Raw genomic sequence first — 13,414 nt, forward strand, 5'->3', positions numbered from 1 at the left:
TTTTAACATAATGTTTTTCTTAAAACAATAACTTTATAAATTTCCAAGTTATTTTTAAGTTGCATTATTCCAAACGATTAATGTTACATAACATTGAATTGCCGTATGCCTCTGTAATTGTATAAGCATTTACATTCTCAATGTTATTTAGTTTATTAAACTAATCGAAAATTCGCAGTAAGTTGAAATAAGTAGATATATCTAATATATAATCTATTAGGTACCTACGGAGTCTGCGTTTTTCATCTTCAACCACACCGTCGTTATCAATCAGACGAGTTGATGGTCAAACGCAGACAAGTAAACGTTTCAAAAATCAACAACCTCGACTAAAAATTAAAGACCGAACGAAAAAAAAATAAGTAGATAAAATAACGAATAAAAGAAATGTACCCAGCCACATAGGAGTAATAAGATGATGGAAGGAAGGCGATGAAAGCAAGAAGGAATGAAAGAACAAAATGAAAGATATTGTGAAGGAAAAAAGGTAAGAACAAAAGAAATTGAGAAGAATGAAAGTGAGTGAAGAATAAAGATAAAAATTTGAAAAACTTATTTGTAAACAAAGACCCTGATCTCAACAAATTAGGGGTACGAGAAGCCTCCAATAGCGGGGGCCATAAAAAAATTTAGAACGTACTGAGAATCCAATTGCTGGCCATCGCCATGATGTCATCCCTCTATCACATTAATGGCTTATTATACATGACTTTATCAAGTTTTAGTACTATTTTAACAGCCTTAATTTCTAGTCGTCTATGACTATGAGTCTAGTCCATCTACATAGCAGTCCATCCTGACACTATGATCATTTTCAACTCTAATTTCTAAATCACTGATTTTTCTTTCGGCACTTTAAAGACTTTTTCAATTTACATAGCAAATACTAATACGACGGCGATATATTTAAGTAAATAACTATATTTTCTTAAGACTTCACAACCACAGTTACTTATAGACACTAACAACAAATGTGCAATACAGTAATACCCCGCTTTACGCGAGGGATTCGTTCCAAAAAAAAAATCGCGTTAACTGAAATTCGCGTATAACGAGGTTTATGATTAAACATAGTCAAAAATTATTACAAAAAAAATACAAATCATTTAAATCAATCACTTTAATTCTACGAACACTTTATGCAACACATACTCTTATTTTTTATGGAAAAATACATCTATTGTCTTTTGGGTAACATTTTGTTTACGTTCTTGTTTACGTATTTGTTTACGTATTTTACGTTCATGACACCCAACACTGTTTTTATTTATTTGACAGATGGTCAAGACACCATAGAGAAGTTGATGACTACATTATATTTATACGCACTCTTTCGTGTAATTCGAGGCATTTTAGCGCGAAATTTGCAATTCGCGTTATAGTGAAACCGCGTATAACGGGGTCGCGTAAAGCGGGGTATTACTGTAGTAGAAAAAAATGTAAGTCCCCTTGTCGCGTTTAAACGTTGCCTTATAATTCCGACCGCAACAAACGACATAACACTTCGATAAAGCATTACAGTCACGCGCCGCACACATGTGACGCGCCGCGAAATTGTTTTGATTACGGCCCACAGGCTGTATTAACTTAAGACGAATATATCTCGACGTAGATACCAAAGTTATAACTTACTTTATTATTTATTTAATAAGATTTTTTGTTCTATAATAAAAAATAATCGTTTTTATAGTTTTAATATGCTCTTATGGACATACGTCTGCTACAAAGATTTCCAATAAGATCGATGCTTACACCTCGTCGTCTATATACGTACCGGGTCGTCGTGGTCTTCTTGTATGTGTTATTAAATATATACATACTTGCATAACAGAAATGTCCAATTGGTAGTCTTATCGAGAAACGAAAATTTGAGACAAAATGGTTTTAAGTTCTTACTTAACATACACTCTTGTGTAAAAAAAAAGTAGAAGAAAGGCGAGGAAAGAAAGAAGGTATAAAAGAGCAAAACAAAAGATATTGTGAAGGACGAAAGTAAAGAATGGAAGATATTGTGACGCGTGAAAGAGAGTGATTAATAAAGTAAATAATAAAAAAAATATTGAATAATAAAGTCCCTGATCTCAATAAGTTAGGGGTACGAGAGGCCCCCAATAGCAGGGGCCATATAAAAAAATAATAAAAAAAGAGTGTAAAAGTGTATATGTAATATGATCATAATTTCAACCGTACAACGTCCATATCTGGACAAAGAATTCCTTCGAGGATTTCCAATATGACCAATCGGAAGCGGTCTGCATATAGCGTCATACCTTCAGAAGATCATCAGTAGACCTGGATAATCGACGTCCAACGGTGCGCCTTCCGTGGTCTCAACTCAAAAATCTCATTGCCCCAGCGACTATTTATGCAGCGCTCTTTGTACGTAATTACAGAATGTATGAATTAAAAGAATCACCTCCTTTCCCAGATGATTTAGGAGGATGATATGAAAAGAGCCCACGATAAAACAAGAAACTACAAGAATTTTTGATGCCCACTAGGTGGGACCACGACATAGTTTTGGTCGCGGGAAATCACTGGATCCAGGTAGCGCAGGATCGGTCTTCGTGGCGATGTTTGAGGGAAAGGTCTATGCCTTGCAGAGGCCTCCAAAAGAAAGAATAACTGATAAATTAAAAGGCAACTTTATTCTTCAAATCTAATTATCGCTCGTTTATGAAATTATTTATTTATTTATTAAAAGTGTTTTAAATTAGATAGTACAAATATTAATTTTCGATTGGAGGTTAAATATGCTACAAAACAATATATATTTTAAATCGGTTTATTCTTTAAACTTTGATTTATTTGTTTTTAAAATTTGAAATTATTTATTTCTATCAAATTTAATTTTTATTTTTTTTAATGTAATGTAAGCATTCACGTTTTAAATTTCGTAAATATGATCATTCAAGACATTACCTCTTAAAGCAGACAAACAAATTTTTAATTAAATTCCACTTTATAACCGTAATTAGAAAGATTGAATAAATCTTTCAAAGAATAAGACTGTCTGGGAACGTTTTAATTCAATCTGTATGTAGAGCACGTTGTTATAGATAAGCCTACAGAATTTTCACTTTAAACTTTGTTCTGAATTTAATTAGTTTTAAAAGATATTGAGTTTTCTTCATATTTTTCATCTTTGAGATCACAGATTTCTTTTGAATAGAAAAGATGGGGCATAAATCGTCTGAAAGTGCTAGAACCTCTTTGACCCATTTACGACGGCTGAAGGAATATGGAAGTAAGCAAACTATAACTTGAAACCTTGTTTTAATACTTTCCAATTTGTGTCTCCCTTAGCGAACCGCCTGTGTCTTTCTTACGCGAGAATCTAAAAGCTTTTTCTATCTAACAATTTTTATACTTTAGATCTATTGGGATCGGAAAAACTTGATAAAACTCTAAATATAATATGCCCTGTATAACATTTATACTCAATATAAACTTATTTTGATTTATTTATTTAAAACTTAATTTTACATCTTATAATCACATTATAAATACAATAACGATGATCATCATCATAATTTCAGCCCAAAGACATCTTCTACTGGGCATAGTCCTCTGCAGCGTCTTAGACCTTTAGGTCCTGTACTAAATATTTTACTTCCATAACTAAAATTTACAAGATTAAAAAAAATCTTTCTCTCTCGAAAAGTATAGTATAGAAGCATAGAAGTGAATTTTTAAGCCAGTTGATGAAAAAGTGTGTGGTCAACTGGTATTGACAGCAAAAGTCAAGGATAAGTCAAACTCATATTCATAAATTTTTTAGTTAACTCTCGATAGATCTTGTTGACATCATAGTTGAGTTTAGCTGACAACAACAAAAAAAAAAACTTCGGGGCTATATATTTTTTAACACAATAAGATTATCTATTTCATAAGTAATGCGACAGCTAGGATGCGATCGCACCAATTCCAAGATGAGCTCTACATTGAAGTCATTTGCAAAGTTCTAAATTTAAAATTCGAAATTAAAGATATTTTGATTTTAATATAGGCGCATACGCTTTCGAATCGTCGATTATTTTAACACTATTATTAGTTACTTATCATCGGCTCTTAACACTGATCGGCTAAGGAGTCCACCTGACATTCAACTGTTCCTTTTTTAAATGAAATTTAACAATTTTTGTCATGTGTAATTTATAATATCAATTATATAAATTAGTCAACAAATCAAGTTCCACACATTTCGATCATCACAAAACTTTTGAATTCTACAATAAAATTTATTTAAATAGACACTTTTAATTTTAGAATCAAAATTAAAAAAGAATACTCTGAGATATCTTGTGGAACTTCATTATATATGCGGACACGTATATGTTCACTTTTCGAAGACGAAATTTATATTTATATACTTTCCGAGGTTATTTTTATTTTTTGTATATATCACGTGTCTGTTACTATTTTTCATACAGCCGAGTTATCACAGTGTAGCACGAAGAATTGCTCGTCTGAAATGGTGGGCGGGGCATATCGCTCGTGCAATGGATGGCCGTTGGGGCTGAAAGGATCTCGAGTGGCCACCATGAGCCAGTAGATTTGGTGTGGGTGGACCACTAGTTGGACCGACGTCACATTTATGGTGGCAGGAAGTCGCTGGGCCGGTCATAATGTCGCCCTTTGGAGGAAGGTTAAGCCTTGCAGTGCCATATCACACTAACGTTATTTGGGTTTAATTTTTTATATTCAACAATAGAAGATTTCTGAACATTATCAAGGAACCTGTTGTAAAGGTGTATACAAACACACTGCTTATAGATATATTTGATAACTTGTCGGTGTCGGTGTGAATGTCACACTTCCTAATAATAACTGTCAGATATATTGTAGTTTCATTATTTAACACCAATATTTATGATAACACAAGATAGGATAATGTGCCGGGGCTTAATGTAGACAAAGATTACTCCAGGTACTGGATCATGATCCATGATCAAAACAACGATGTGAAGAGAATACAGAAAGAAATTAAATTTGTAAATGATTGAAAACAAATGTAAGGATTTGTATACACGTAACCATATTGTTGTCGAATAATTTATCTGAATTAAGTTTATTAGAATAATGGAATCCTTGGGGCCCGGTAACCAACGCAAAAGCTTTCCGGTTGCAAATGACGGGAACGATTTATCACTAGACGTCGCCGCTACAAATGCGCTCGAGACAATTTAAGCGTTCGCTCACTTAGAGTCCACTGGCTTTGTTGTGTTGAATAATTACGTATATACAGCCCGCATAACGTATATACACATATATGATTTTTGATCTAAATACGATATGTCAATGATCTTAATATATAATTGTCTATGATCCTTATGACGGGGACGTCATATATACAATGAAATTTAAAGTCTCTCTAACTTCTTATTTCTCTTTATGATTTTCCAATGCGTTTATATATCATATCGAATTAGAAATGAGATCTGTAGACAAACGAAAGAGAATTAAATCAAAATATAAATGTTAATAATAAAAACGCGATGTTAACAGAATGTATACAAGAGTTATAGAGTGAGAGATATTGTGAAGGAAGAGAAAGAAGAAGAGAAATACGAGATTGTGAAGTACGAAAGAAGAAAAATGAAGAACAAAGTGCTGGATATAATATTTCGTAAGTCACACATCTTTGTCACAGATTAAGATAAAGGAACAGGAGGGATTAGAAAAAAAAGTAAGTCAGATAATCCAGCGGATCGGAATGTTGAAGTTAGAGTGGGAGACCGCGTAGTGGGCAGAAAAATGACCTCTAGAGCAATAAGGATGTGGAGAGGAAGCGACGAAGCAAGCATAAAACTTTCGCCCATAACATAGACAGACTACCTTGTCAAAATCGTCATAAGATACTGGATGCAAGTTGTTTCTTTTTATGTCGGAAATTTATATCTGGCAGTTCTAGGAAAAACGAAAAATCCTCCTCGTGTCTTATTATGATTATTTTCCAAAATTTTAATCACTATTCATCCAATAGGACATTCTGGGGAAAATACTAGTGTTGATTTCCCACGGTATAACAGATATGATTATTTAAAAAGAATAACGCTTTTATACCGTCTACTTATATTTGTGTATATTTGAAACTATTGTCTATCGCAGTCGTCGGCAAAGTTATTAAAGAGCCAAATACGAAGATTACCACTGTAAAAAAATTGGATGCCAAATCTGCTTATTTAGTAAATATTATTACACTAAATAAAGGTAAATTTGACAGTTAATAAATATTTATTACTGTGAATAATGTGCTTGTATATGCATGGAAAGTTCGAGAGTCAGATTTGTATGATGCCTTTAATTTTAAACGTAATTTTAAGTTCTCATCAATAAGACAACTTCTCTGTTTAATCTTGATAATATTTAAAAAAGATTTTTCGCATACATATGTAGAACCGATAAGGAAAACAGCTAGCTGATTGTAAGTTTATGATTTTTTTTTCTTACCAAGATTTTTTTTTTAAAGTAAATATTATTGATGGATATTTGGGCTAAATCACATGCAGCTTTGGAGACATTTTCCGACCACTGGTCTATCATATTAATGGTGATATTCTACATCCCTTACAGGTGCATTAAGAAGAACAGCAAGTCAATAAAACGCATACACAGGAACATGTTGACTGTGGAAAGAAATGAAACAGACGCTCAGATCGTTCCTACTTTGTGTACGACTTACATTTACACCGTATTCAACGGTATTTTTTTTTAATTCAAAACGAGTCTTCAAGTACGTGTTTCAAAAGAGAGTTTCAAAGTGTATTTGAGTTTAAAACAAAGGAGCTTTCAAAAGAGCTTTTAATGAAATGGTATATTCTGTTTAATAAAATACATTTGTTTTTAGATTATTTTTTTTTTTGTTAGAACGCTCGGAGCTCTTTGAAATTTAATATTTCACATTCCATAAAATTTTAATAACGGAATATAAAATTTAATTAATTTCAATGAATAATATGTAATCGTTTTAAAGTGAGAGAAAATGGTTTATTATATGACATCGTTAACTTTAGTCCTATTTCGTGTAATAAAACTGGTGGGCGATATCTAGATCGTTAGTATTAATTTAAGATTTTAACGAAACGTCAAGTCTTTTTTTTGAGAAGAGATCATCACAATATACGCTCAATTCTAGACATTCTCTCCCAAAGAACGCCACGATGGCTAATCTTCTGCTGCCCGCATCTAGCGACTTCCAGCACCCTGGACTATGTCATCAGTTTACCCAGTGGCCAGTCTACCCATGGCGTCTCTACCAGCTTGTCGTATATATAGAGATATTAAGTTACAAAATTCAATGTAATTGTACAGGGCCCCTTACGTCGAAGTGTCCAATGTTATGCAGTAAACCAATCATGGTGATGGGTCACTCTTAGCCCCCTGCATCTGAATATGACACTTACAGCTCATTTATGGGTCAAATAGCAATTGACATATTTTTCATGATGTTTTATCCACCTCTTGTTCTCTCCTACCATATCCTTGTTCACGGAAAAGCAGATTTTTTACTTAGTATTATTATGTTCAAGCTCCTCTCTCATCCTTCTTCTTTTTAGTTTCTTCTATTCATTTCTCTTTTTTTCCCTTCACAGTATCTTGCATTCCTTTTCTCACCTTTCTTTTCGTGCATCGCCTTCTCTGCGGGATCCTACGTTTACGTTTTCAACGTATTTAATATTGGTATTATTTCCTTCCTTATTATCTATATCACAGTTTAATTTCACCAGTCGTTCAAAATTTGTCAGAGTATATTTTACTTTTCTCTATTTCTTGTTTTATATAAATTATTTAAATTACTCACAGGACTCGCACATTAGCGTCACATTACCTTATTCTTAATCTCACTGATAAGGGAAACCTCAATCTTAACACCAAATTTATAATTTAAGTCACAGTATGTTCTTACGTAGATAAAGGCTACTGCTGTAGATTTAAAATAAGCCCAGAAGAAAGCGGCCTATATCCAGGCTTTTTGATGCCTCTAACAAGGTCATTGGTCCACCTTGTGGATCAATTTTACACTTGCTGGTGGAAATCAGAGTGTAAGAGCTTCTAGAGCCTAGAATTGGTATTTGCATTGGCAAATGCAAGAGTATACTGAAAGCTAGAGTAAGTTAGAATGGTGGAGCCCTCTCCACTGCACCATCATCTCCAATCCATCAATGGGAAACAAAGAGCGTCGCCACATCTGTCTGACGTATTACCAAAATAATTATAAAGGAGGAAGGTATTAAGGTAACAAGATAAAAAATTAATTAAAATGAGGAAAATAAAGAGTTAATATAACAAAAGTGTAAGAATCCTGAAATTGAACAACATTGTAAAAACTCAAAAAGAGATAATAAAAGAAATAAATAAAAATCTATAATGAAACTGTACTGTGATGTTCCAAAAAGGAGTGGCAAGAGAGGCGGCGTGTAAATGAAATACAAATAAATGTTAAGAAAACGAGAGAAAATGATGTAAAGGAAGTTGGAGAGCAATAGAGATCGTGAAGAACAGAAGAGGAGAGTGATAAGAAAACAAACTGAAAACTTTATTTGAAATAAAAAGTCCCTGTCCACAATATGGTAGGGATACAAGAGGCTCCAAAAACGGAACCATTAAAAAAGATCCTGAATACTCCAGCATTCATTCGTTCTGTATGCTTTATGGTCTGTCCACTGTCATTTCAACTAGCCAATTAGCTGAATTATATCTGTTACATATGTTCTTCTATGGATCATCTCATTCCTAAATTTAAAATGCTTTCAGACTTATTTTATTAACTTCTCGAACATATGACTTTCGCACAGAAGTTCTACCATAGTTTTTGCTATAATGTATTTTATGTCCAATATCAATAATAATTTATGAAACAGTGGACGTGAATATGAATTAAAAAAAACGTATATTTTTAAGTAATGTTTATATTTAATCTGTGTAAAATGCACATTTTAGTTTTCTTCGTCTACCCTTATCTAAAAGGTTCGTTTTAAGAGATCATTTGCAACGAGCGGCGCCCGTGACCCCTTAGTGTTTCAGCAACAACTTTTTTAAGAGCCACGCGGTATCGCTCTATACTCGTGTTTCTTAAATGCCTTTCAAAAAGCCTCACAATAAGTGGATCCGCCATGCAAAATAAAGTATACTTTAAGTTCCAGAGTGGTTTTTAAACGATCGAATAAGTGACGTGACTCTCTGTTTTGCGAGTGTTTCTGACTGCATTCCCAGTTTATGAAAATGTTCTTTAAATAAAAAGAATTTAAAAGATGCAAATTAAAACGAATTCTTATGTGAAGTCTATACGCGACATTACCCTAATTCAAATTCGAACGATGATTTGAATTCCAACGCCATCATTGGTGTGACCGCTGTTATTGCATTTAGGTTGATTTTGAGAACCATATAATACATATATAAATAGTTATTCACTTTTGTCTGGTAATCATGAAAAAGCTGTAATCTTATATGTATGTGATTATGTTAACTTTAGTGCTACATAGCTAGCTAAAACCTCATACTGCTCAGGATCTGTATTATAAACATTTTGAAGATCGCGACATTTGTTTTTTCACATCTTCTGGTTTAAATAATCTATGTTAGCGACAGATTGTATGATATTTTTTTTCATATCTGCAGTTGATTATTAACATATGTTAATTAAATTATTCAAACAATTCATTGATACGGTTTATACGGTTTTAATTTGTCAAAATACCGACGAGATTTAAGTTTAAACCACATTGCTTATTTGTTAATTAACGCCATATGTTTATATTGGTATATGATCATTTATCTGCAGTAACATATGAGTACCTATGTTTGACAAATGAATTTTGTTTGTAATTTATACTGTAGACATATTTTATAGAATAGTCTTTGAACCGATGTTAGCTATCACATGGGCAATCTTAATAACTCTAATATGCTTGTTGATGCTCATCCTTTTCGACATTCTGGGGTTTTTCAGTCATTTGTGGGTCTTTAACTTTGTTTTTGACTTCTCTGGTTTTACCTTGCCTTATTGCAAAAGATCCTAAAAAATACGTTTTTACTGACCTTTTTGTATTGATGTATTTTTTTCCAGTTCAATAAGATAAATAACTACACGTAGTATATTCAGACATATGTATTAGGGGGACCAGAAAGTAATGCGCATGACGATATTTGATTGTCATTTGGTAACTTATTAATATATTAGAAATAAAAACTTGTTAAAAATGTAGAATTGTGAATTTAACTTAAGAAAGCTTCATTACTTTCCGGTTCTCCTAATATTTCTTCCCAGCAATTCTAAAAATATAACTGCATATAAGATTTATTAGCTCAACTGTGAGGCAAATGACTTCACCTAGTAGATGAAGATGTGTCTCACTTTCTAGTAGCACTAAAAGATATCTGCGCAAAAAGTCCATCAGTAGCAGTAACAAGCCAAATGTTCTGCCGTAGCAAGTTAGGATGTAAGTTTTTCGAGCCAGTACTCGAAACATAATTGCATAGACAGTCCAATATAAATACTTACAAAACTAATAACTTGACTTGGTACTTTTGTATATATTTCTTACCAGTAGTGTCAAAACAGAACTGCGTAAAAGAACGAAGAATATCATATTTATACGAAAACTCCCAACACAATTGAAATTCCATTATTTTTAGTAAATAAATATTATTTAATGTTTTAAAATTGTTTTCGCAAGTGGCGCCATCTATGTTCAATATTATTAATTAATAAATACTAAAGAAATGAAATTTTAAAACCGCATCTCAAACAGTTCTTTTTTTCATTTTATTCGATTTTATATTTCGAAAGTCGTAAATGAAATTCATAACCGTTTTATAAAAGTTTCGGCCAGTATTGGGCTCAGAAAGTATACGCAAAAGATAAATTGGACGTGTACCAAATTAAGAAGTTTTGGCGTCACAATCGTAATATATAAACAGAAAGTTTTATTTTAAGTGACTTCCATAATTTTTTTGGAAATTTTCGTATTTATTACGAACTTATTAATAAATATAATGGGATCTTTATTTTACTTGTTATATTGACTAATAAATAGCTTAGTATAAATGTATTATTTCATAATTTTCATTCATCATCATTGGGGAAAGTTCATGCCTTGCAATGGGTATTTATCGGCTGTCATGGTAATGATGAACCTGTCTTCAAACGGTGATCAAGTAACTTACAAACTATAGCTAAGAACGTTAGTCCACCACTATTTCAACGTTTACAAAATTTCTTTCTTTGGCGTTATGATATTTGATATTGTACTCAATAATATAGTGAGAAACGGGCAAGATATGATACAGCCAGTTATATCCAAGAAAAGAATTCGTGAGCCACTAAACCAAATACAAACTAGCTTTCGTTATAAGCTTTTTATATTTCAATATTGAATTAAAATACGGTCACGTAGAACTGGGCCAAATTTCTGGCGCGTTTCCAGTTGTTAGGGTAATACAGAGTTGGTCTTTTTATACTCTCTGTTTCGAAGCGATACAGGCAGCATACGACGTGCCAGACTTCAGTTTTTGCGGTTACTTTTTATACTATGCTTCTAGAGTGTTATACTAACAATGTTTTACTACACGTAGCGAATTTGCTATTCTTATTACACTGCGGTGTTCGTTGAAGGAGTTCAATGTTTTTTGTAAACGAAACGAGTAATGGATGAGCACATGGGAGATTCGAACTGTTTCTTATAGTAGATGTCATTACATCGTTATTTCTTTGGGAACTAAATTGGATTTTCATATTTATATAAGCATTGCCTAGGAATACGCTACACGATCATTCTTATACTTACCGGTCATATAATCCTAACCGAAGACATCAATAAATGTTGGAGAAATAAATGGAGTATTGTTTCTTTAACGAATGCGATGTGAGCTTTTTCGATGTTATGATTGTAATTTTTGTGATAATAATACACTACCATACAACACAGTTTCCTTAGAAATTTATTTATTGGGATACGAGGGCTCTTGCAGTTTAAACGACAACTTTCTTCTTATTGCCGAGGCCTCGATGTTAAAACCGTTAAATAAGACTTCCAAATATACATTTACACTGTGGAGATTGTGGAGTGATGCAATTAATAATTATAATATTCGCAGAACGCAAATAATTCGACCGATGCTTATTTTTTCGTTGTCGCACTGACGTTCTTATGTCATTCTTCTTATTCTTAAATTTACGACATTTATGGGGTTGCCCACAACACTAAAAAAATAATATTTAATCATCAGCTGGTCACAAAATATGTCCATACACCAAAATTACCTCACTAAAGACCTAAATGTTGTGGATTGGAGACCACGTACCAGATAGAGACAAGTAGCAGTACCAAGTACCAAGTAGACAGATCTTGTAATGGTACTCGAAATACGCTGGTGCAGACCGCTTCCAATCAGTTCTATAACTAATCTATGATAAAGATCTATGATCAGCAGCTAAATTGAAGATGACGAGTTAAGTTTTCGCGGTCCTGCCACATATACAGAAACATTGCCAGTTTCGGTTGCAGAAAAGGATAGAAGAAAGTAACATCGCCTCACTAGTTAGTTAAGAGGTAGGATGTCAATCTTTCTGGAGTACTTCAGGAGATAATCGGAACAGTAATAAAATTAAAAAAGAAGTAAATCAATAAAAGAGAGATTATAAACAAAATATGAAAAATAAGAGTAAAATAATAGTTAATGATACAAAATAAATATAAAAATTGTAATATAAAGATTAAAAATAAAAATTCAGATTTGTTACTGTATTTTGGATAAAAGACGAACCAGGGTAGGCGATGTATGAAAGGTAATAAGGGATCAAAAGAAGAAGAAATAGAAGAGAATGAGAAGGACAATAGAAATGAAACATCTTAAGAAGGACAAAAGTGGAGTGTGGAAATAAATAAAGTTGTCATTATTGTCCTTAATACATGCAAGTTAATTGGATACAGTTGTAAAAGATTTAAAGGGGTAAATGCATAACTGATTTGTCAGCAAATGAGCTATGCATTAGCCCTATTGAAGTGTTAATATCTATACCCAATCAACCTGTATATATCCAAAATTAAACATTAAGTTATAAAGAAATTAATACTGTCATATAGCGAAACTTTATATATTTCAATATCAAATTCATTTTGGACCGCAAAGGATACCAATTTTACTAATGACATACATTATCTGCATTTAAAATCAAATCCGCACCTAGTTTAAATATATATGCGACGTAGATAAAAGTCATTAGATGGAAGATTATATGTTTATACACGGGTGAGGGAAATGACCCTTCAGTATAGCTATCCTTTGCCATAATCACCGTAGCGGCCGCGTCTTGTTAATCTGGTCCGTTTAGTGCTATATTAAAAGCACTTTAGGGAAGAGTAATGTATTAATTAGTTTTGTCTTATCTGAGATTTTTAGATTCACT

General features: G+C 32.7%; 1 protein-coding gene across 1 annotated transcript in view; it reads left to right on the plus strand.

Annotated features, from left to right (window-relative positions):
- Nucleotides 1-4,628: 4,628 nt before the first annotated feature.
- Nucleotides 4,629-13,414, plus strand: part of LOC137932264 (uncharacterized) — a 112,145-nt gene continuing 103,359 nt past the window's right edge. The window contains exons 1-2 of the mRNA XM_068775867.1: nucleotides 4,629-4,688; nucleotides 5,509-5,629. Of these exons, the coding sequence (XP_068631968.1) occupies nucleotides 4,629-4,688; nucleotides 5,509-5,629 (181 nt within the window). The remainder of the gene's footprint in view (nucleotides 4,689-5,508; nucleotides 5,630-13,414) is intronic.

This window comes from Battus philenor, unplaced genomic scaffold (genome assembly GCF_028537555.1).
Source record: "Battus philenor isolate CCGP_79_NKW_IND1 unplaced genomic scaffold, ilBatPhil1.0.hap1 SCAF_9, whole genome shotgun sequence".
Lineage (NCBI taxonomy): Eukaryota > Metazoa > Arthropoda > Insecta > Lepidoptera > Papilionidae > Battus > Battus philenor.